This window comes from Budorcas taxicolor, chromosome 17 (genome assembly GCF_023091745.1).
Source record: "Budorcas taxicolor isolate Tak-1 chromosome 17, Takin1.1, whole genome shotgun sequence".
Lineage (NCBI taxonomy): Eukaryota > Metazoa > Chordata > Mammalia > Artiodactyla > Bovidae > Budorcas > Budorcas taxicolor.
Window position 1 is genome coordinate 40,437,292 of NC_068926.1, and position 23,874 is coordinate 40,461,165.

The 23,874-nt window shown below is 48.3% G+C and overlaps 2 protein-coding genes across 7 annotated transcripts in view; one reads left to right on the top strand and one right to left on the bottom strand.

Annotated features, from left to right (window-relative positions):
* The window catches only part of C17H4orf45 (chromosome 17 C4orf45 homolog), a 131,102-nt gene extending 129,587 nt beyond the window's left edge, over positions 1-1,515 (top strand). The window contains exon 5 of the mRNA XM_052654447.1: positions 1,342-1,515. Coding sequence (XP_052510407.1) covers positions 1,342-1,515 — 174 coding nt within the window. The remainder of the gene's footprint in view (positions 1-1,341) is intronic.
* Positions 451-23,874, bottom strand: part of FNIP2 (folliculin interacting protein 2) — a 98,595-nt gene continuing 75,171 nt past the window's right edge. For 3 of the 6 annotated variants that reach the window (XM_052654497.1, XM_052654492.1, XM_052654495.1), the window contains 6 exons: positions 22,001-23,180; positions 21,168-21,324; positions 10,366-10,423; positions 7,560-7,760; positions 3,589-3,704; positions 451-1,910 (listed from right to left, as the gene is read on the bottom strand). In XM_052654497.1, coding sequence (XP_052510457.1) covers positions 1,827-1,910; positions 3,589-3,704; positions 7,560-7,760; positions 10,366-10,423; positions 21,168-21,324; positions 22,001-23,180 — 1,796 coding nt within the window. In that variant the 3' untranslated portion in view covers positions 451-1,826. Of the gene's footprint in view, positions 1,911-3,588; positions 3,705-7,559; positions 7,761-10,365; positions 10,424-10,590; positions 10,794-21,167; positions 21,325-22,000; positions 23,181-23,874 lie in introns of those variants that run through there. The other 3 variants (XM_052654493.1, XM_052654496.1, XM_052654498.1) reach the window with 2 other exon arrangements.

The following is a 23,874-nucleotide window of genomic DNA, read 5'->3' on the forward strand; positions in this document are numbered from 1 at the left end:
ATCTCGGACATCAGGCAAAAGGAAAACAGAAAACGTAGATAAAATGGACATGACTTTTATGATGAGAGACATAAATACAAATTAAAGATTTTTAGAGTCTCGAGACCCTCTGCGCTTCACATCCTTAAAAAAGAGAGAGAAGGGGTACTTCCCCGATGGTCCCGTGGTTGGGACTCTGAGCTTTCACTGCCAAGGGCCCAGATTCAGTCTGGTTGGGGAACTAAGATCCTATAAGCTGAGAGGAGCAGCCAACAAGCTGAGTGGAGCAGCCAAGGGGGAAAAAAACAACAACACATGATTTATTAAAAAGAGGGGAAGGCTGTAGTTCTGACCTATCCCTAAGAACCACTCCTAAGAAAGAACACACCTGTTTTTTTCCATTGGTCCTGCTGCTCTGCTCTTTCAAACAAACAACTCACACTTGTCAAAGAATAAAGACAGAGACGTATGTAACTTGGGGTTTGGGGATTTTATCACATAGCAAATCTGAAGACAGAGTATTCTAACTCCTGAAAGGGAAGTCGCTTCATATTCTTAGGTGCAAAAGCTACACGGAAAGGATTGGGATTAATTTTTAAAGGAGAAGATCAGAGCCTGGTTATAATTAAAGTCCTCAAGGTCTGCCAGTGTTAACAGGTGTGCTGTTAACAGGGTTCACCCTGCCTTTTACACCACCAATTTACTAGTCTTTTCCTTTACCCTGCATGTCAGGACATCACCTGCTTCACAATCAGTAAACTGAAGTTCGTATTAACAGAAAACTCAGCGTTTTTAAAAAGCAAACTACGCTCATACATATGCAATGCTGCCTTGCGGCAGGTTTTATACTACAGGGCAGTCAATTTCTGGGAAGGTGTTTTGAAAAGGATGTAGGGTTTGGAAGGCACAGAGATGATAGAGTGAAAGTTGAGCTCATAGATGGACTGTTTAGAAGTGGTCTGATTCATAAGTCATCCTGAACTGTTGCAAATTTCACTTCCCACCTGGACAGCTGTGCCTTTTAAAGTATAAATAGTCATCTGTATTAACTATTAGAGGAAGAAGGTGGCTTCAGCTGGAGGGATTTAGCCACAGAAATGCTCTCGAGCTTATAGAAATAACTTTGGTAAACGGCCCCTTTGACAAGGCTGCTGAGAGCTCTGAAGCCTCAGGATGGAGTGAGTGGGGTCGGACTGTGCCCTCCGCTGCTGTGCACTGTATGTGGATGGGACGAGGATGCTACATTGATTCTCGGGTTTATTGCACCAACAGTCCATCCCTAACCTACCCGTGGCTGCATCTCAAACAAAGGAAACGGGGAAGGCTGGAAGCAGCGGGTCCCTGGAGCTCTGCTCCCCACAGCCAGTCCCCTCATGCGCTCTGCCAGAGGATGACATCAAGGCCACTGGCGCGAAGGCGGTACACGCAGGCTCCACTGTACCACAGTCCCTGGTGTCCAGGGTCCCCGTGCTGACCGCCTTCTCAGGACAGCAGGATCGCCTCCTCCAGCTTGGGGAGCGCACGCTTGCACTCTGAGATGTTTCTAGCAGCGATGATGCCTGTGTCACTCAGGGCCGCTCTCAGGCCCCTGGTCACTGCTGTGCCCCCAGCGCCCACGCTGACCCGAGGGTGATGGAAGCCTGCCTGCTCACGACAACACAGACGCCTGGTGTCAGTGAACCTACGACTCCCAGCCAGCACCCCGGGAAGTGATGCCCCCGACACAGCACAGCACAGGCAGGACCGCGGCTGTCCACCCTGCTGGCACCTCGCGGTCACAGGGAGCTGCCTTCCTTCCTCCTCGGGCTGAGAATCCGATTTTCTTCAAGGAGGAGCTGTCCTGAGAATTAGCTTACAAGAGTATCTGGGCGACGTAAGGAGAGTGAGTGCTCGCAATGGCCGTCAGCAGAGGCAGGTCGTTGGACTCTATCCTGAACGTGGAGAGAGGGGAGGTAGTTACATTAAAGTGGCAGGATTTATAGGAATGTCCCACTGCCAGATCCCAGGCCTGCCCAGTGGGCAATCGGAACAGAGTGAAAGAGGCAGGCAGATGGTGAGCCTGTTCCTGAGACCTGCCCTGCTGGGGTCCCGGAGCCTTTGATGGTGCAGTGGCAGCTATGTGCATGGGACCAGGGCCTGTATCTCTGCAAGGCCTCTGCACGACATCTCCTCCAGTCAGCATTCCAGGACTGCACCTCGAGTCTGCACCAGCTCCAAGTAAGTCTCTGGGAACCCAAGATGGTGACAATGTCTTCAAAACCCCTGGGCTTTCTTAAATGGCTCACACAACCAAAACCCCCACCCAGCACGCACTCAACACTCAGACACCGAAGCCACTTCCTGAGAATGGAGGTAGAGTCAGTGAGGGTGGGGGAGCACAGGCAGGGGGCTGCTGGGTGTCCTGGAAAGCCAGGGTGGTCTCGGTCCTTGAAACATGTTCTAACGTTGTCCCTTGTTTCCAAAACCTAAAAACTAAAAATAGAACCTAAGAAGGCAGCTGGTATGAGCTTGCGGCATCTTCCCTGCCTTCTGCAGTGACATTCAGGGTGACAGCAAGTTCCCAGCACTGCAGTCCTGCTGGCCTGAGAGCAGGAGGGCAGTGAGGAAGGGCTAGAAGGGGCCCAATTAAGGCACTGAGGGGCCTGAAGCAAGGAGGCAAATCCACCTTCAGGGTGGATCCTTCAGGGGTGGGTGCTGATGGTAGGCACCCATCAGCCAGGGGTCAGGCAAGCGTCCTAGAAATAAGAACTGCACATCCCACATCTGAAATCAGATGAGGCAGGACTACTGTGAGGCTGGTGAAGAGATCTAAGCAAAAACTGAAAAAGTAAATGCCTCAGAAGGGGAGAATATTTTTAAAGTGAAGTACATTAAAAAAAAAAAAAAAAGTATGGCAGGAAATGCTGAGAGTGGAATAATGCAGTAAGTCACATCCTGGGTCTGACCTGAGAAGTCCAGCAAGAAAGCAAAGGCCTGAGCCTTGAAATAATACAACTTTGACTGGCAGGCCTAATAGAGAATTTGGGGTTTGATGTTTTATACACGGTATTTTCTTGCCCCAAACTGGGGGGGATCGTCATCACAGGAAAAGGGGGGACAAGGCCCTATTGAGACAATGTTGTTTTGTTACTTCTCTGTGGAAAAATTGAGCAGAGAGTAAAACGCAAGTCAGAATTTCTTCCCCCCAGAGAAATTAGGGCCAACAGTCTCTAGGAGACGATGCAGGACACGGATGGCATGCACACCTCCTCTTCTGATGGAAAAGGGAGGCGAGTCCGGCCACCTGGGACACGCAGACGGGCCCCAAGTCCAGGAGGGCTGCCTTCCTCACCTCCCCCAGAAATGGCAAGGAGGACACAGCCGCGGTCCGACAGCCCGTGACTCCCACATCCTAGTGAAATGCCTCGAGATGGGCCTCTGGAGGAGGATTACATGTTCCACTTTCAAGGATAAAATAACCCTGGGGGGAAGGCTGACCCTGGACCTCCAGCTGAAAGGTCGGAGAGTCTGTTTCTAGGTGTGAAACTCTGGCGTCCCTGGGGAGTGGCAGGGGCTGGATGGGTCAGGGGATACAGCCTGGGGGCAACGGTGATACTCCATAGGACTCACCCCAGCACGACGCTTAGTTCTTTCACGTGCACACGCGTGTGTCCACGAAGATACTCGGACAGCATCTTGCTCTTCAAGTACATCTCCTGCAGTCTGTCCTCCAGGTGCATGACGCACTGCAAAGCCAACCACACTCACGATGAGCTGGGGACTCATATCTCCACCAGTGACTCAAGAGCTGGAATTCCCTCCATTCTTTCTAAGCACACAACTGTGATCTCATCTCTGTAAAATATACTTAAGGGATTACAAGCCAGTGCAAACCCTACCATTCGGAGGAATAAGTTTTGTCATCAACAGGGACCTACCTTACGCTACAGAGAACTCTACCCAGTACTCTGTAATAACCTATATGGGCAAAGAATCTGCCTGCCAATGCAGGAGACACAAGAGACTCGGGTTTGATCCCTGGGTCAGGAAGATCTCCTGGAGCGGGAAATGGCACTCCACTTCAGTATTCCAGTTTTCCACTTGCCTGGAAAATTGCATGGACAGAGGAGCCTGGCACATTATAGTCCATGGGGCCACAAAGAGTTGGGCATGACTTAGCACCTGTATATGTATAACTGAATGACTTTGCTGCACACCTCAAACTAATAGCACATTATAAATCAACTATAATATAAATTTAAAAAAAACAAACAAACAGGTTTTTGTAAAACAAGAAAGTTTACTTTTCCCAATGACTGTTAAGAACTTCATATATATCCTCTAGTCTTTTTAAAAAAGCCTTTGCCTTTTACATTGAAATCATTCTATTAGTACAATTATTCTCTGCTTTCAAAAAACTTTCTAATAATCCCTTCCCCATGTTACTAAAAATTCTTTACCAATGCCTTTTTATAAAGAGCATCTCTGTTGTTGTTTTCTATACCTCAGATTATTTTGTTACAATTCATTCCCAGAAGAAGGACTGGAACAAGGTTATTCTGAACTTCTCTTGTCTCTCAAGAGTGTATTTTATCTAGGTCTCTAGTAACAATAAAGAGAGGCAATTATTTTCAGGACATCTCTACCCTTGGAACTGTGTCCAACTTCGTGTCTTAGAGAACAGCAACCATCTGTGCTTTGCACCAGAGGCAAATGCTTCTGCATTTGGCAGGCAGTCATCAGACACCTCAGTAAGTCACCTGATGGCTCTGGCAAAGGTCCATCTGACATGATTCTCTTCTAGACCATTATGCCTGCTGTCTTCAAGGTAAAAAGATTAACAGATGCACTTGACAATGTTGATCTTGACCATCTGGGCTGGTCAGTGACATAGACAAAGTATGCATTCGAGATGCAATCTTTTCCATTGGCTTAAAATCTTAAGTGCATTGTGTTGTGTGGATGAAACACAACTGGTAAGTTGAGTAAGAGTAATAATCAAAGCAAGGAGGATTTCACCAACTCTCATGGAAATGTTCCCCCAAGGAAGCGGAGTTCAGTGGGGGAAGGGTCTCCTGCTCAGTTTCAGCTCCTTGTGGAGTAAATACAAAGTTTTAATAAGAGCATTATAAAATATTAAAAGGAACAGCTACATTATGCTGAATCCTTTATGGTTTAAAATAGTGAATTTACAGCATTTTCATGTCCCCAGGAAAACTGTGTATTGTAATATGGAAATAAAGAGAATGTTGGTTCATGTGGAATGTACATGAAACTGGAAATCCAAGCATTTAGAAATTTTTTTTTTTTTTTACAAAGCCTGATTATGAAATTGAACTATTTGGGGATCTGCTCCTTCCTTTCTGAGATGGATTTCTTCAATTTTAACTTCTGAAATTTTAAATAGCTACTTTCTCTTTCCATATTCAAAGTACCAACAGGAAATTAATTGTATATTTCATTCAAGTGAATTTTAAGGAGAATTTTAAACTGCAGATGAAATTTTCTTTGATCTTGATTTTATGGTTAAATGTAACATGTCTACATTAAGTAAAAAAGAATCAACTGTGGTAATTTACTGCTGGGATAACTTAAGATGTCAACTGTAGTGAGAGATATGGATTACAGAATAAAATATAAAAGTTTGGTAAATACTTATAATAGTAAAAAACTGTATAATCAACTCTCTCTCTTTTCTTATAGAAAAGCAAATTTCGGCCTCCACATCAACATGATGCACGTTGCTACTAGAAGGGAGAACTGCCTGCAAGTGCAGAGCAAGAGTCACGCTGTAAGAGGCCACAGGTGCCTCCTGGGTCACCGCTGGGACAGCGGTCCTGCCGTTTAAAGCCCAAATAAAGGTTTCAGCAAATAGGCGGTGTCAGTCTTCACAGCCGTGAACACTGTTTCACATGAGTAGCTATTCTTAACAATTACACCAATAGAAGCTGTCTTATGAGTGTGTATAACATGCAGTGTTACTCAAGTGCTTTGGGTGAATTGTGCTCAGTGGCTTCAGTCGTGTCCAGCTCTTTGCAACCCCAAGGACTGTAACCCGCCAGGCTCCTCTGTTCATGGGATTCTCCAGGCAAGAATACTGGAGTAGGTTGCCATGCCCTCCTCCACAGGATCTTCCTGACACAGGGATTGAACCTGGGTCTCCTGCATTGCAGGCAGTTTCTTTACCACTGATCTAGCGGGGAAGTCCCAGAGAATTAGCCCCACTAATTCACTTAGCTCCAGCCAAGTCAATTAGCTCACTTAATTTCCATTAACAGACGGGACAGTTTCTGCTGTTCCCCAGCTTCGACAAGGTACATGGTTAGGAAGCAGAGGAGCCTGGGTCTGAGTCCAGGCCACTGAAAGCCCACTGACTGTCCACTACTGTCCACTGGCTGCAAGGAGCCTCATCTCGCCCTGGGCTTGGCCAGGTAGAAAGCACACCTCAGCGAGGCTCTCATGTGCTTGCTGCAAAGGCACCATGTTCACAGAGGAAAAAGCTGACGTCCTGAGGCGCCCAAGGAACCAAATGAGCAAAGCCCAGATATGACCCCTGTGATGTCCCTGTGATGCCACACTGCCACCTCAGTGTTTCAAAGCCCCACTCCAAGAACACAGGAGTCCTGGCTTTCCAAGGGGTATGGTGCACCTGTAGGTCTGGTCACACGAACTCAGGGGAATAACCCTTCCTGAGCAATCAGGGAGCTGACCGTAATGCAGCCACCTACTTGCCTGTTACTAGCTCTGCATCTTTCGTGGAGCAGGAGGCTGGCAGGGAGATGCTGGCTGTTTGGTGCGGGGCTGAGTGCAGACAGGGGAAGGAGGAAGAGCTGAGAAGGCAGGTGAGCTCATCTCAGGTGTGTCCCTCCCAGCTCCTGGAGTTCTTCCCCTCCTGGTACATGCCTTTCTGCTCTGGAAATCCGGCTCCCTCCCTCCTTAAGTGTGATTTCTCTTCATCTCTCTACACATGTGTGCGCACATACACACACACACGAATTTGTTGTGTGTATTATTCCAGAGACTCAGGGAGAACTGCTGATCATTTTCTAGGAGTTCAGGGGGTCTGTCTGCTGTCTGTATTTGATATAATGTTATCAAAGTGATTGCAAAATCCCATTCAAAAAGGAACAATTGATACTATCCCCTATGGCTACAGTGCTTCAACATTTTAACTACTGACACAAACAATATCCTACATTATCCCTAACAACTCTGGGAGGATTGTCCCTGAGCAGATGCAACGACAGTCCCTTCAGAAAGTTGGCTGACTTGGCACCAAACTGATGACAGAAAAACCGGTAAGTTTCCCCAAGGAGGGTATTTTAAATTTCCCTGTATGCTTGACCCCTGCCTCCACATTATACCTACTTCTTCATGTAACTTGTTCAAAGAGATGATGTCTCTATGCTCTGTTTCCAGAAGGACTATTGTTACTGAATCCAGCCCATGTGCTGGTTTTGTATCACACGCTCTGTTTCCACTGATGCTAACATCCAATTATACTAAAATCAATACACAGGAACTCGTGACTTTATAACCACAATCCCGTGGGAAGTGTTTTTATAGCTCATTTCTCTGAAGACTAGAGAACACAAACTTACAAAGTCGGCGGGGAGGTGAAGCCTGTAGAGCTGCAGGATGGACTGCAGTAAGCTGGACACCTGACTTGACACCAGGACGTCCTGGCCGAGCTTCGTGCTGTCCACCGCCTTCCTCTGACTCGTGGCCACCTGGACGCTCCACTTGTCTGTGTCTGCAATGATGCACACAGCCTCGGCGATGGGCTCGTCCAGCACGGGATGCTGCAGGGCAGACACAGGGGGTCAACTCCTCGCCACGCTTCCAGCTGTCTAAAATAGCTGGCGGGGGGAAGCTGCTGTATAGCACAGGGAGCTATAGAGCTCTGTGATGATCTCCAGTGGCAGCAGGGAGGCTCAAGAGGGAGGGGGACAGATGTATGCCAGTGATTGATTCTGCACTGTTGTACGGCAGAAACCAACACAGCACTGTGTATCAACTTTTTTCCAATCGAAACATAAACAGAAGGTGATGGTGGGCGCCCCAGTAGCCCAGAGCTCCCCAGGGACTCTAGAGTGCCATCACACTGCCATTTAAACATTAACTTGATAAAACTGCAGTCCATCCTTATTTTATTCCCACACTCAGAAGGGACCCATAAACATCATCACATGCTCACAGGTAAACAAAAAGGCCTGCAATCTCGCTCCAAACCAGGACTTGAAAGTCACTTCCTTCTGGAAAGCTGCACTCTCCTTTATTTTTTGTGTGGTTTGTGGGATCCTAGTTCCCTGAACTGGGAGCGAACCTGCGCCCTCTGCTGTGGAAGTGTGGAGTCTTAACCACTGGCTGCCAGGGAAGCCCCTGCTCATTCCCTTTACAATGGAGACTGTCAGAATACGGTGTAGGATTCTACTGCCATTTTCCCCATCACGAGGTTTGGAAGGGTGACTTAATATTCCCTGAAAAGTAGAGCTTTAATCATGAAGTGATATTTACTCAGGAACCACGTGCTACACACATAAATCAACTCCAACAACCACCTAGACAGATGGGACTAGGGAGCTATGTTATTGAGATGAGGCCAAAAGGTACAAGTGTGGCCACTGATGAATGTACTTAAGACTTAACACTAGGGAGTCCCTGATGGTCCAGTGGTTAATAATCCGTGTTCCAATGCAGCGGACACTGGTTCGATCCCTAGTCTGGGAAGATCCCATATGCCGTGGGGCAACTAAGCCAGGTGCCACAGCTATGGAACTCCCCCAGCCTAGAGACCGTGCCCCACAGCAAGAGAAGCCGCCGCAATGAGAAGCTCGCTCGCCACGACTAAGAGCAGCCCCCACTCACTGCGAGTAGAGAAAGCCCACACACATGGGGAGCCCAGCACAGCCAAAATAAACAGGCAAACAAAGAAATGAATTTTTTTTAAAAAAAAGACAGCACTATTATTGGGGAGGCTATTGATGGAAACCCAAGATGTTTGCTGCCATACTCTACATCTAACAGGTGATCTGGTTCCTTCGTTTTGCGGCTTTTTGATTCAATCTCTGTATTCTTTCTCACAGATGGGGAAGAAGCGACTGATGGGCTGAATGAGAACTTTGTTGGGAGCAACATTTATTCCTGTACTATATTCAGGAGGGAAACCTTCATGGTTTAGAATATTTCCCCATTGAAAAGAACAGCAAAACAGGCAAAATCTAGCGGTCCACATTTATTTAAGTGTATGTTCAAATAATCTTAAACGTGAAGAATGAAAAATGTGACAGAACAGATTCTTGAATTAATGGAGCCCAGTTTCCCAAGGATGGCTCTTATTTCTTAGACTTTTCAACCGAACAGTCGAAATGCCCCCACACACATAATGACCACAGATTCCCACTCTCACCCACAGGGTCTTGTGGCGCCTTACTCCTACCCTTGTACACTCTCCAAAACAGAGAGTACAGAAATGGCTGCCACAACTTCCTTCTACAAGTTCCGGCAAGTTCTTGCTCAATCCCTGTGTCACAGGTTCACAGCAAGAGGACAGTGACTTGGTCCTTATGACCACAGCAAATGAAAATTTGGAAATTTAAAAGATTTGCATTTGGAGTTCAAGTTCCTTCAATGCTTTGCATTTATCAGAAATTCACTGTGTGCTGGGTATTGCCCAGAAAAGATCTATATGAATCTATACGAAGACCTCTCCTTCAAGGGGCTTACATTATGAAAGTATATGTGCTGTGTGTGTATATGAGGTCTATGTACTTAGTCACTCAGTCGTGTCTGACTCTTTTGTGACCCCATGGACTCTGGCCTGCCAGGCTCCTCTGTCCATGGGATTCTCCAGGCAAGAACACTGGAGTGGGTTGCCATCTGCTACTCCAGGGGATCTTCCTGACTCAGGGATCAAACCCATCTCTCCTGCGTCTCCTGCACTGGCAGGCAGATTCTTTACCACTGTGCCACTGGGAAGCCCCTGAAAATATATACATAATCTTTAAAATCCATATGCCCATGTATACACAGTGAGAGGAAGGCACACCAATCTCCTCTCTGGATTTCAGTCACCTCCCTCTATCAAGGTGAGGGACAGCACCCAGGCCAGGTCATTCAAGGGCTCCTTCTCTGAGACTTCCCTGTGAATAGGGGGCCAGGAGGCTGGGACAGTTGGTATAAAAGTCTAGCTTTAGTTGGGTGAACTATTTGTAGCGAATAATCTGGGCCCGAGTTTCCAACTCATTCAGTTTCCTAAGTAACTTCCCACCCTTCAGGGAAGGGAGCAGTGTATTGAGCCAAGGAAAGCAGACTGCAGATCACACGGCACCACGCACACCACCGGCAACCACACACAGAGCTCCGCCTTCAGAAGGGAGCCACCGGCAGGAGGGCGGTGAGGCTCACCGGGGACGTGATGGACAGAAGGCTCTCTGGGTGCCTGTGACCCCGGGAGGCTGCAGACCTGGGGGCGGAAACAGCAGAGGAGCAAAAGAGGAGCTGGCACAATTACGTGAGAGAAAACGTGAGCACAAGCCGTTTCTAAATCACCACTGGAAACCTGGGGACGGACTAAAGAGAGCTGCGTCCGAAGGCTGGGACAAATGCACAGGGAGCCCAGAGCCCACTCGCTGAAGGGGGGGCTGACTCCTCTCTCCTGGACTCTCAGCCCCAAGGGCAGGACCAGCTGCTTGAGAAAGGACAGACTTCAGACAGACCAGGTCGAGCCCAGCAGTCACAGGGAAGGCAAGTGCCTGTGAGCCCACGCATAGCACTGAGTGTCACGCGTGTGGGATCCAGGGAAGCAGAGCCACGCAACGCTGTCAGGACAGCACCTTAAAGCAAAAGTGTACAGGGAACGATAGTCAGTAACCTGTGCCAAACCAGGATGGAAAAGAATAGGAGAAAGAATACACATATGTATGACTGGGTCACTTTGTTGTACAGCAGAAATGAACACAACACTGTAGATCAACTATACTTCAATAAAATTTAAAAAAAGAATTATACATTCTCAGACTACTAAATATTTAACATGTAATTTCCTAAGTGGGCTTCCCTGGTGGCTCAGATGGTAAAGAATCTACCTGCAATGCAGGAGATCCGGGTTCAATCCCTAGTTCAGGAAGATCCCTGGGTCAGGAAGTTCCCCTGGAGAAGTGAACAGCTACCCACTCCAGCATTCTTGCCTGGAAAATGCCATGGACAGTAGAGTCTGGTCAGCTACATTCCATGGGGGTCACAAAAAGTCAGGCATCATTGAGCAATTAACACTTTGATTTTCCCTAAATACATCTACAGGTCACCAATTGTCTCCATCTAACTATGCCATTAGTAGTTACTCATTTATTGAAGACTAAATATTTTTTTTTAAAGGAAGATGGAAATAGAAGGAAATGTAAATATTCAAGAAAAAGAATACTGGAGAGAGATAAAAAAATGTCATCTGCAACCATTTCAAGTTATCATCTAAGGACTGCCAGGGCAACTAACAGCCCAGTCCTGATCTGGTCTAAACTTCTCTAAGGTCAGAGCATTGAAGCACAAGTTCTGATGATTCTGGAGATTTCTGACATGTATCTTTCCAAAGGAAACATACCCCACTAAAGAGTAACGTTTATGGGTGGTAATGGGCAGTGTAAATGTTTTACGGTTTGGTTTATTAGTTGGTCTCTGAGCTTGTAGAATTTAAAGAACTCTGAGATCCAGAAGCCCCGCTGGGAAAATCACAGGAACTCTCACCCACACACCCCTCTGCCCTGCCTGGTATTCAACAGAAAACCCCTCTTTGCAATGGCTCTGCTTATGGCATATGCAGAACCACCATAAACAAAGGGAAAACTGAATTACATGACACTTCTTTATTACTTTTACTTATGAGCCGCAACTTAAATATAGAAGTAACTAGTAGTGAAATCTGTCAGGCAGGTTTCTTAAGTTCACATACACCCAGGGTACACATAAATACACTTACCAGTAACGAATGCACGGAGCGTGCTTTTGAGAAATTAAGCACTTTGACAAATGTTGTAAACCATTAGACTGAATGGTTCAAACACCTCCCACGAGCCTGATCTCTCCAACTCCCTCCCTCAGGTTTGGATATTTCATCAAGGAGCCAAGACTCTGAAGCCAGACAGGACTGGGCTTGACGGTCACTCATTACTTACTAGCTGTGGGGCCTTAGTGACCCTGTTCTCCGGGGCTTCCATCTCTACATCTGCAGAGCGTGTTGTTGTTTAGTCACCAAGTTGTGTCTGACTCTTTGCTACCACATGGATTATAGCCTAGCAAGCTCCTCTGTCCATGGGATTTCCCAGGAAGAATACTGGAGCAGGCTGCCATTTCCTTCTCCAGGGGATCTTCATGACCCAGGAATCAAACTTGTATCTCTTACATTAGCAGGAGGATTATTTACGGATGAACCACCATGCAGTGTGTGACTGTACTTAATTCAGGGTTTCTGTGACAAAATGTGCATGAAACTCGTAGTGTAGTGCCTACCACTTGTCAGGTGCATCCCCTATGCCTCCCCACACCCTACATCGCCTCCTCATGTAACCACATCCCGAAACCCTCACGGACTCAGAAAGCTACCCTAGCCTGGGACCCTCCCCCAATGCTTACTGGTCAAACCTGTCTCTGCATCCCTGCAGCTTCCCTCAGGCTCACATCCACCTGCACACATTCCCCTCCAGGCTCTCTCAGGAGAAGCCCCTTCTCCAGGCAGAGAGGAAGCCCGTCTCTCACTCAGGCTGTGGCCAGAACATCTTCTGCGCTCCCTTCTAAACATTCCAGTTCTTCAGGGACCTGGCCTGGCCCCGTCTCCCCTACGCCCCACAGTGAGACTCCCCACGTCCACTGTCTGGCATGGAATCACACTGTCCTAACTCTCTCTTGATTGCACATCTGTTTGTCTACTCAGTGATTTCGCAAGTAACTCAAGGAGAGAAATTACATTTTCTTCCGTAGTCTCAGAAATGAACATAACAAAATGCAAGGCATGAGCTAAATACCTAATACATGCTGGCTCTGTTGAACAATTCTCTATTCAGATTTATTTTTAGATTGGATCCAGTTCTTATTAAGTCATCCACACAACTGGTAACGTATTTCTTTTCCATGTACAGCTATCTATACCACTAACATTTTATGTAGTGACCTCTTTATCTATTAAAATTTTTTTTGAAAAATAGTTGATTTACAGTGCTGTGTTAGTTTCAGACGTAAAGTGATTCAATTATACAACATATGAATATATACCTTTTTTTCACATATTCTTCCGTTACAGATTATTACAAGATATTGACTTTGGTTCCCTATGTTATACAGTATAGGTCCTTGTTCCTTATCTATATGCAGTAGTGTGTATATTTTAATCCTCAACTCCTAATCTGTCCCTTCCCCCTCTGCCCTTTGGTAACCACAAGTTTATTTTCTATGTCTGTGAGTCTGTTTCTGTTTTGTAAATAAGTTCATCTGTATCATTTTTTATATTTCACATATAATCAATATCACATATCTGTCTTTTTCTGTCTGACTTACTTCATTTAGTATGATAATCCCTGGGTCCATCCATGCTACTGTGAATGACATTACTTTATTCTTTCATGGCGGAGTAGTATTCCACTGTATATACATGTACCACGTCTTCTTTATCTGTCAATGGACATTTAGGTGGCTTCCATGTCTTGGCTATTGTGAAAGTGCTGCAATGAACATTAAGGTACACGCATCCTTTCGGACCATGTTTTTCTCTGGACATATGCCCAAGAATGGGATTGGGGGTCAGATGGTAGCTCTATTTTTAGTTTTTTAAGGAGCCTCCATACTGTCCACAGTGGCTGTATCAATCTACATTCCCACCAGCAGTGTAAGAGGTTGCCTTTTCTCCACACCCTCTCCAGCATTTATTGTTTACAGATTTTTGGAGATGGCCCTTCTGACTCGTGTAAGGCGGCACATCACTGTAGTTTTGACTTTCATTTCTCTAATAATTAGTGATGCTATGCATCCACAGTTCTTCAGGCCCTCTCTACCAGATCTAATCCCTTGAATCTATTCATTACCTTCACTGTAAAATCATAAAGGATTTGATTTAGGTCATATCTGAAGGACCTAGTGGTTTTCCATACTTTCTTCAATTTAAGCATGAATTATACAATAGGGAGCTCATGATCTGAGCCACAGTCAGCTCCAGGTCTTGTTTTTGCTGACTGTACACAGCTTCACCATCTTTGGCTGTAAAGAATATAATCAATCTGATTTCAGTTTTGACCATCTGGTAATGTCCATGTGTACAATCATCTCTTGGATTGCTGGAAAAGGGTGTTTGCTATGACCAGTGTGTTCTCTTGACAAGACTCTGTTACTCTTTGTCCTTACAACATTTCAATAGGCCTTGGGTTAGTCACAGAGAAAAAGCAGATAATCAGTGCTCTGAGGCTCACATTCTCAGCATCTGCTCTTGGCTAAATGTCATCAGATCCTGTTTTTATTCTCCTCTCTCTCTAGGGGCCAACGCCCACCTAAATAACCACACCCCCCACATCCTTGGCACTGAGGATTTAAGTAAGTCCACCCACTTCTGGATGGCTGAGGGCACACAGAAGGATGTAGATACATGTGGCTGCCTGACTAGTTTCTCTTTTCAAGCCTTCAGTCTGGGGCCTCCCTGGTAGCTAGGACTCTGCCTTCCAATCCAGGGGCGGGGAGAGGGGGCCTGTGGTGGGGGGTTCAGTCTTAGTTGGGGAGCTAAGATACCACATGCCTTGCAGGCAAAAAAAGGAAAACATAAAAGTAACACTGGAACAAATTCAATAAAAGACTTTAAAAATGGTCCATACCAAAAACAAACAAACAAACCCACCTTTAGTCTCACATTCATGCAGAGAACAGAATCCTATTACCACTCACCCTTCTCTAACACTTCTTCCAGTCTATAATATCATCTAGAATAGTGAACGCTAAATGCTCGGCACCCAGGCTTTCCTGACAGCAGTTTACGTGAGACAGGAGCTCCTATGGGAGTAAAGCTGGCTCCGCCTGCAGTCAGTCTGCAGCCCCTGGGGGAGCGCAGGGTCCTTGTGTCCTGCCTGGACCCCCCATTCCAGCTCTGCTTATCCTCACTGTAGATGTCACCTCCTCCAGGAAGCCATCCATGCATTCCCTGCCTCCCACCTGACAGTGGCCTCTATTTGCACTGCTTATGTCTTTAGTCACATGCTGGATTTCAGTTTCCTGAAGGACAGAGCCATCCTCTCCGGCCAGTGATAAGCTTCCTTTTTCTCTGATGACCTGCAGCTCAGTGTGGATATGTTCATGTCTGTGGACTCATCTAACCTGAAAGACAGCAGCCATTCTTTCTCCAAATACTGTTTCTCTGTCCTGCCTCCTGTATACACCATAAAACAGTCTCACTCAAGCCACCACGTCTCTTACTGGCTCTTTTCACATTTTTTCACATCCTTTTGTCTCAGAGTTACAGTCACAGGGGCAGGTCTGTATCTCGTCACTGTTTCACAAACTCTAATCCCTTCTGGCTGCATTTAATCTGTTCTGCTCATTAGACTACCCCCCTGAGTTTTAATTTCCATGACTGCATTTTTCCATTTTAGCAGCTCCCTTTAGTTCTTTTACGAATATAAATAGTTGGGTATCATATCAGACCATCTTTTTAAGGGTTCCAATTCCTTCCTTTTATCACCATCACCATTTTAAACGTAGTTACTCAGCAGCTACTCTGGACTGTGGGAGGAGGGCTAACGCGCCTGCCCATTTGGCTTAAGCCCCCTCGCCCTGACCGCAAGTCCATCGTGTTGGAGTCGTTCTGTTTTATGTGCTGTATGTGCCTTTTGAAAACAGGTGCCATGTTGACTCTAAAGGCTTCAGAGTTGTGATAAAGTAGAGAAGGAGAGAGAATCATCCATTCTGGACCATGGGCACTGCTGAGGGGTCCTGGGAGGCAGGGGCTTGGGGAAGCCTCAGCCTTGAGCATATAGGGCACAGCCTCAGGGATGCCTTAAACTTTAGGCCAGTCACTTGCTGAGGAAGCAGTTTAAAGTCAAGGAGAGATGCTCAAGGTCAAAAGGGATCATCAGAGCAAAGTTAAGGGAGGACGTGCATGATGCTAAGACAACTGTAAGAAGGCTGGTAGCTTTTTCTGCAGAGAATGGCCTAGATGTCCAAATACTTTGCACATAATGAAAAAACAGGGGAAAACATCAAAATTAGCCATGTGCCTATTCACAAAATACAAGAGAAATGATGCCTTTGAGAGCTTTTTATTCTTCCTTAAGTAAAGAAAAAGAACACAAAGGGCCTCAGGCATCATATCTAAGCACAGCAATCTTCCTCTTTATATCTTAAATGCAGAGTCTATCACTTCTCTCTGCTTTAGGAGGGTCACAGTCTACAGCACAGTGTCACCTGAAGGAACACACACTTCTCTAACCGGCGCAGGGGGACCACGTTGTGCCGCTTGTCCCTGGACTGGGTGCTGGACTGGTAGGACTGAAGCCCCCTCCCTGCTTGGGCACTGCAAGCCTGGCAGGAGAAGACACTGGAGGTTGAAGCAACTGTCATGTGCAAAGGGACTGGAATGGTTTCAGAGAAGGGGCAACATCAGGAGGAGGTCTGCAAATGGCACAGAAATTGGTTCCATGGTGCCTGAGACAGACAGAACACAGCAAGTGGCCAGGAGGTGGAAGAGGGGAGGGGAGTTCAAGGCTGATCGACAGTGTGACTGTGTGTGTGTGTGTGAAGGACATACGAGGGGCGATCCCAGCCAAGAAGACTAGATTTCACTCTCTAAAGAAATGGGCCCCTGGGAGGGTAGAAGAGTGACCAATCAAATCCCTATTTGAGAAGGAGCCCTCCATGGCTGTGTGCAAAGTGGCCCCATGCAGGTGGAGGGGCACTGAGGAGGGGAGGGGTCACCAGGATTTCAGACTGGAGTTGGCGATACCCAGATACCAGTAGTTTCTTTAAGTATTTTTTAAAATCACCACGTGCAATAAGAAATACGTTTGAATGTCATAACCCAGTGTGCATACTTCTACATGCGCATTTATACAGACACATGTGTACATGTACACACACACATACACAACCCAACAGTGAGTTGGGGCTGAAGGTCCATGGCCCCACCATGCTCACCACCCCACCCAGGAAAGGAGGCGAGCAGAGCTGTTCTGTCTCAAACAGCAGATGTATTCTGCGTGGCTGTTTCCTCTACACCACCACTGACTGAAGGTGGCTGCTGATCTGGGCCACCTCAGCATTGTCTTTGTTACTAATGCAATGCCTTATCGGTCCCTGTGACTCGCGGCTCTTTCATAACCTCGCTGGCTGATGGCGTGGCACGGGCTCCGTTAGGTATTTGAGGCTCACAGCACAGCCAAGCCATTAGCAAAGCTCCTTATCTGCACTACTGATTTCTGGAGTCAACCTGTTGCTACTCTTAAATGAAAGAGGTTGCCATATCCAACTTTTCCTTGTTTTAGAGTGTTCTGGAGATGCCTGAAGCCCTAGCATACAGTTTTTCTTAAAAGAAACAATGTGTGATGCTAATTTTGGTCTTGATGACCTGACCCTGCAGAGCTTTAAGTGGCTTGGCCTGCTCCTTGGACCGTCATGGCAGAGGGAACTCAGCAGCCATTAACACTGAATGAATGGGCACTGCTTCTGTTCATCACCCAGAGCGTAAGCATCCTGGAAAACTCATTTACAAAGCACGTTCACAGTGTCATTTTAATAGCTACTGTTTAATGGGTGTTCAGTAATGTGCGAGGCGCTGTGCTCAACAACGGACACGCATCATCTCACAGTCTTCAATCAGACCTACAAGTAGTATCACTTTCTAGAACATGAAAAAGATGCTTAGAAGATGAGAGAAACCTGCCCAAGGCCACACAGCCACAAGGGGTAAGCCATGACTCAAACACGGGTATGTCTGCCTTTAGAAGCTGCATGCTTAACTGCTGGGTTACATTTTTTCTATTCCTCTAAATATGTTTTTCTGAGGCCTAGCAAAGCCAACAGATTTACCTGACGACCATCGAACAAGCAGTAACACCACAGCATCAATATCGAGTCAGCCTCCTCCACAACCTCCGCTCCCTGCAACTTCATAGCTGCCCCGGCCCAGTACCCAGAACCCGTGGGTCAGCAGTACCCACGGGCAGACAAGACACAGATAAAAAGAAGGAGAGAGAAAAAGCTCCTTGAGAGTCATGGGTGCAGAGGGAAGCCGGCTCTCCCACTTCACCCTTCAAAGTCAAAAGGAAAACAGAAGAAAGAATTCACGTTTAGATGCGGCAGGAAAAAAATGAAACTAAGTATGACCTCAGCCTAATTCAAGGCAGCTGTATAATCTATGCATTAGGAGGCAGAGAAACAGTTCAAATGATGGACAGAGGTAGTAGGTGGATTAAATAAGAACACATGTTAAAATATTTAAAGGCCATTAGAATCTTACCACATGGAAGCCAGTAACAAAAATGGAAATGAATGAAATAAAGTTAATACTTCTTTCTGTCATAAGAGTCTAGGATAATGAAATGCACAAAAGGAAATTCTTAGTACTGGGAGCTCCAGACGCAGTACCTCAGTGAGAGAAGAAACTCCACAACCCAGTCCACTGAGGTTACAGAAGTGCATATTTACATAAGACAGATTTCACAATCCTGTCATGCACAGGCCTCGAAAACAGATCAATAATGTAAATCAACTGCTCTTAAAAAGTTAAAAATCCTTCTCTGTAAACAACTATGAATCTCAAAGCTGGATGAAGTGTGGCATGAATATTAGGAATTATTAAAATTCAAAAACCAGGTTCTTGAAAGTAAATTATGAGAAAGAAATTTATCCCGAGCTCTTCCTCCTCAACAACTCAGTATTTCATTCCTAACTCGGCTCCTGTTCTTGGATCTTTGCTTTTTTCTCTGGCAACACACTGAAGAATTTAAATAATTATTAGGCTTTGTGGAGCAGTCATTTAATATAATGTTCCGCCTCCTAAACCTCCTAATTTATTTTCCAACAAATATTTGTCAGTGGCAGTTGAAAGGAGGCTGTTTTTATTTAAACACTGCCATGGAGCAGGATCCCAGTCTGAGAAGTTCAAATGGAACACTTATTTCAAAAGCAAAATTCATTATGATGAATGTGCCAAGTGAAATCAGAACTCCACTAATGCTGATTGGATACATTCTTCTGAAGATATTTTTATGACCCTTGCAATTCCCTATTAACACCCACGCAGGCTGCATGGGAGATGTTCCCACCATTCGACACAATGTAGGTTATTAGGCTTAATAACTTTCCATCTCTCAGGCTGACTGCATAGTCTGCAGAGACGAGAGCAGCTGCAGTGTGAAAATACTACCTTTGAAAGGAAGAGAAAATGGACATGACAGGTCTTTAAGAGCACAAGCAGAGGAAACATGGTTTTGTTTCTTTAAATGTAAGAATTATAGACCTAGATGGTCACCATGGAAACCTAATACACAAAACATCTGAATGTGTCAGCCTATGGAAAACGTACAAAATGCCATGAATGGTTCTGCAGATAATCAGTTCAGGGAGGACAATCAGTCTGTAGATGCGTCCTCACAGTTGTGGTTAGCAGGTCTGGGGCATTCGGATGATAACTTGCTGGAGGACGGGTGGGTGACGATGGCCCTGTGGGTTTACATGTGCTCTCCTGGCACACCTGTCAGAGCAGAACCCAGGCTCCATGGGAGAAGGGTCCAGTGAACAGCACCATTGTTCTTACAGATCAAACCGACACGGGCGAACAAAAAACCCCACGGGTGCTGCATACATGATCATGAACACGTGGTGCTGCGAAAGGAGGGCCTCAAATCCCCTGCCTTACGGCTCCTGGTGGCCACTAAATGTATGCGTGGCTCAGATGACCTAGAAAGAGCACTGTCCAAGGAGGGCATCTCCTTTCTCCAAGGTCACTGACCTGCGGGCCTCTGAGATGACAGGCAAGGACAGTGCTCCTGAGGACTATGTAGACAGAGGACGACAGCACTGCCTCCTTCCAGGGCTGGCCTGGGGTGGGTGGTGGCCAAGCACAAACCAGGGTGGGTCAGGAACCCGGTGCCAGTCCCTGCCCAGGGCGGGGCCCCGGCCTCAGGACCCTCCCCCCAACCTCCTCCTTCCCCGTTCAGGGGGGAGTGCAGCTGCTTCACCATCAAGCTTTTCTTCCCATTTCACACAAATAACTCCAGCCTGCTTGGCCTGTGCCTGATGGAGTCTGGTCTTCACCGAGGAGGGGCTCAAGGCCAAAGACTGCACGCACTGCCTTCTGTTCTACCTCTCGAAAAGTACTTGTTGGGCGAGGAGAAAGTAACCAGCCACATTCCAATTTTCCTGATGCAAAGAGGACTTTTCCTACTGTCCAAGATACACTATGCTTCCAATACAATACAGCTATTTTTTTTGCACGTCTGCCCAATAGCGGCTCAATTAAAAACAGGTCTGCCAGACTGACATGGTTTCCTCCAATGCTTAGTTCCTGTCACGCTGCAGATAGTCGAGAAGCACTAAGAGGCAGCCACAAGGCAATTTTCCATAAGATGTGTTAATCTTTATACAGTCATCCTCGAACAGCCATCAAAGTGAACTTAATGACAAATCAGTTAAAATAGATTATTTTTAGGAACTTGTAAGGATCAACTAAAAAGCAAAACACATGTGACATCTCTTTGGTCCTCCCTGGGATGCACATAATTGTCACCATCTGTGCTGACTGTTCTGTCTGCCTGGCCTGCCCCACCCACCTCCAGATTCACCCTGTGCCCTTCCCTGTCCTGTGCAGAGGTGAGCTCTGCAGACCGCAGGCCTGGATCTGCATCAGCTATGACCTCCTCACTCGGTGGCTTCTAGCTGGGCTTAGCCCAAAGGAGGCCTTGTAGGAGCTCAGCGGCTGGAGGAGTGAGAGGTCGGGGGTCTCCCCAGCCCATCGTGCTCCGACAGCCAGGCAGCCCCTCTTCTTTTCCCCACTGCTGTGCCCTGTGGTGCTCACAGCCTCTAGCTCCGCGCGTCCCCAGATGTCTCAGCAGCCCCACTGGTTCCTGTCACCCTGGCAGCATCTGTAGCAACAATCCCAAGACTACCTGTGACTGCCCACCTCGCCTGGCTGCCCCCTCATTCACCCCCTGGTCAGCAGCTTGAGGCTCCCAACTGGGATCACTCACCTGGACCGTGTGGACCAGGTCGGCTGCTAGGCACTGCTTCAGCTTCTCGTCGCTGCTGGTCCCGTGAAGCACCAAGTCTGGCATGTACGTGGGGCAGTACCCCGCCAGGAGGGAGCGGCCGAAGTTTCTCACATTGGGGTTGCTGATGCTCTGAGACCTAAAACAAGACCAGCTATCAGCACGCACAACACAAACGTGCTCCCTTCTTGCACTGCAGTGGGAACAAGGCCTCAGGGACACAGGTGAGAGAAACAGATCCAGGGACGGTCACATAAGGAGTCCTTTGGGAAGCAGGTCACTGGTGCAGGAAGGGAAGGGAGCTGAAGGGAAAAGGAACTTTCGTAAAGAGGAAGAGCAGGAAAAATCAGATATTCTGGTGGCTGGTTGTGAGTCTGTTCTTGTGCCTCACAGACCTCATCCTCCAGGCACTGGGTCGGGAGAGAAGAAAAACTCCGCGCGCGTGTGTGTGTGTGTGTGTGTAGACTGGCAAAGTCTGGCTCCAGGAACTCACAAACCTGCATAGGGGGGTGCCAGGACAGAGAAGGGACAAATCTCTAGTTCCTGCTTTACAGACCAGGTCATCTGCTGATGCTGCGTTAGAAAGAGGTGCTGTTTCCTGACCACCTGAAGCTGTCCTGACCAGACAAGCAGGGGAAAAGCTGCTCGGGGGTGTAACCCACCAGCACATCCACCTTCCGCCCTCCGAGGCTGGGCGTCCATGGCCACAGATCTTCCTCGAGGATGGCGAGGATGCTCCCCCACCACCTCCGCATCCCTCAGTGGCCGGAGCGGCAGCATCTGACCCGGTTTACTCTGCCCCTCACCGGCCTTACCTGGGGAGCGGCAGCTCCACCTCCAGTGACCCTTCGCTCTGGTCATGGTCCGCATCAGGATCACTTCCAGGACCCAGGTCCGGCGAGGCCGCTGCACATGTGTCGTCATCACTGTCTCCGAGGGCGCTGTCGGAGCTCTCGTTCCGGGGGAGGCCACCTTCCACCCTGAAGCCGGCATCGCCACTGGGCACAGGAGCGGTGCACCCGCTTATTGCAGGCACGTCTGCGTCCTTGCCCCTCCAACCCTCTGGCCGTGCCAGTGCGCCTGTAGGGCTGGCAGGTGCACCCGGCGCCCCAGCAACCTCCGCAGCAGCCTCGGTCCTGACATCTCTGTCCCCCCGCGACGCCCCAGGGGACCGGGAACACGTCGGAGCGCACTGGTCCTGGCCCTCCTGGGCTGGGTCGGCAGCCACCCCAGGCCCGGCCAGGGGTCCCTGTGCTGGCTCTGGCTCCGCACACCTGCAAGCCTGTAGCCGCTCCTCCATTGCTTTGGTGCGACTTTCAAAGTCCGACTCCGGAGACACAGAGCTCCCGATGTGGAAGGTGACCTTTTCCCAGGGTGGCCTGTCCCGGAGACGTCCATCAGGGCATGGCCTGGCCGCCGACCGGTCTGGCAGCTTCTTGGGCATCTCCCCTCCTGGCTCCGCCCCGATGGCTGGAGGGCTTATCTTCAGCCCCACACCCACACCTCCACCACTGGGGAGCCTCGCAGAGCCACCTCGAGGGGGCTCCTTACTCTCCTCGTCCCCGCATGATGCGCCCTGAGGTCTCCACGCGCTGTGGGCTGTTAGGCTCTTCTCCAGGGCCCCGCCTCCTTCTCCATCAAGTTGGGGACACAGGTCTCTGGGGTCAGCGTCCACTGGGACCCCAGCCAACCCCTCGGCTGTGGTCACAGGCAGGGTGGGTGGAAGGAGGGCAGGCTCACTCCTCACCGTGACCACCACGTACTCAGACTCCTCCACCTCGCCCCTCTCCAGGGCGGTGGTGATGCTGCTCCCGTGCAGCATCTGCTCGCCTTGTGCGGGGCCCCCACTCCACATCAGCTGGTTCTCCTGCAACTCTGAGCACCGCACGAAGTAGGTCAGCACGTACAGTATCCGCTGCACCAAATCCTTCTGCTTCCCCAGCACCACTGTGCGCGTCAGCCGCACTGGAGAGCCGATAGCTCCGTAAAGGTCGCCTAGAGGCCAAGTGGACACAAAGACACAGTCACCTGGATGAGCGCTTCAAGGCTGTGTCAGCCTGAACAGGAGAAACACGGATGATGTGTTCCCAGACCAGACTCACTTCACACACCTGAGGCACAGAGATTAATTCCTAGAATGACCATCTTTTCGTCTCCCTCTGGGATGGAACGTCTGCCTGGGAAGGCCGGTCAGGAGCAGCCCTGATCTGGGTGCTCACGGGCAGTGTGGTGGGTGCAGCTCGGGTGTTACTGGGTGCAGTGCAGGGATATGCTGGGTACAGCACCAGTGTGTATACTGGGTTCAGTGCAGGTGTGTGCAATGGGCAGCATGGGTGTGTATAGTGGGTACAGCACCAGTGTGTATACTGGGTTCCGTGCAGGTGTGTGCAAGGGGCAGCATGGGAGTGTGCTGGGTGCAGCATGGGTGTGTATAGTGGGTACAGCACCAGTGTGTATACTGGGTTCCGTGCAGGTGTGTGCAACGGGCAGCATGGGAGTGTGCTGGGTGCAATGCTGGTGTATGTTGGGTGCAGTATGGGTGTGTATACTGTGTAAGGCACCAATGTGTATACTGGGTTCAGCAGGTGTGTGCAAGGTGCAGCATGGGAGTGTGCTGGGTGCGATGCTGGTGTATGTTGGGTGCAGCATGGGTGTGTACAGCACCAGTGTGTATACTGGGTTCAGGGCT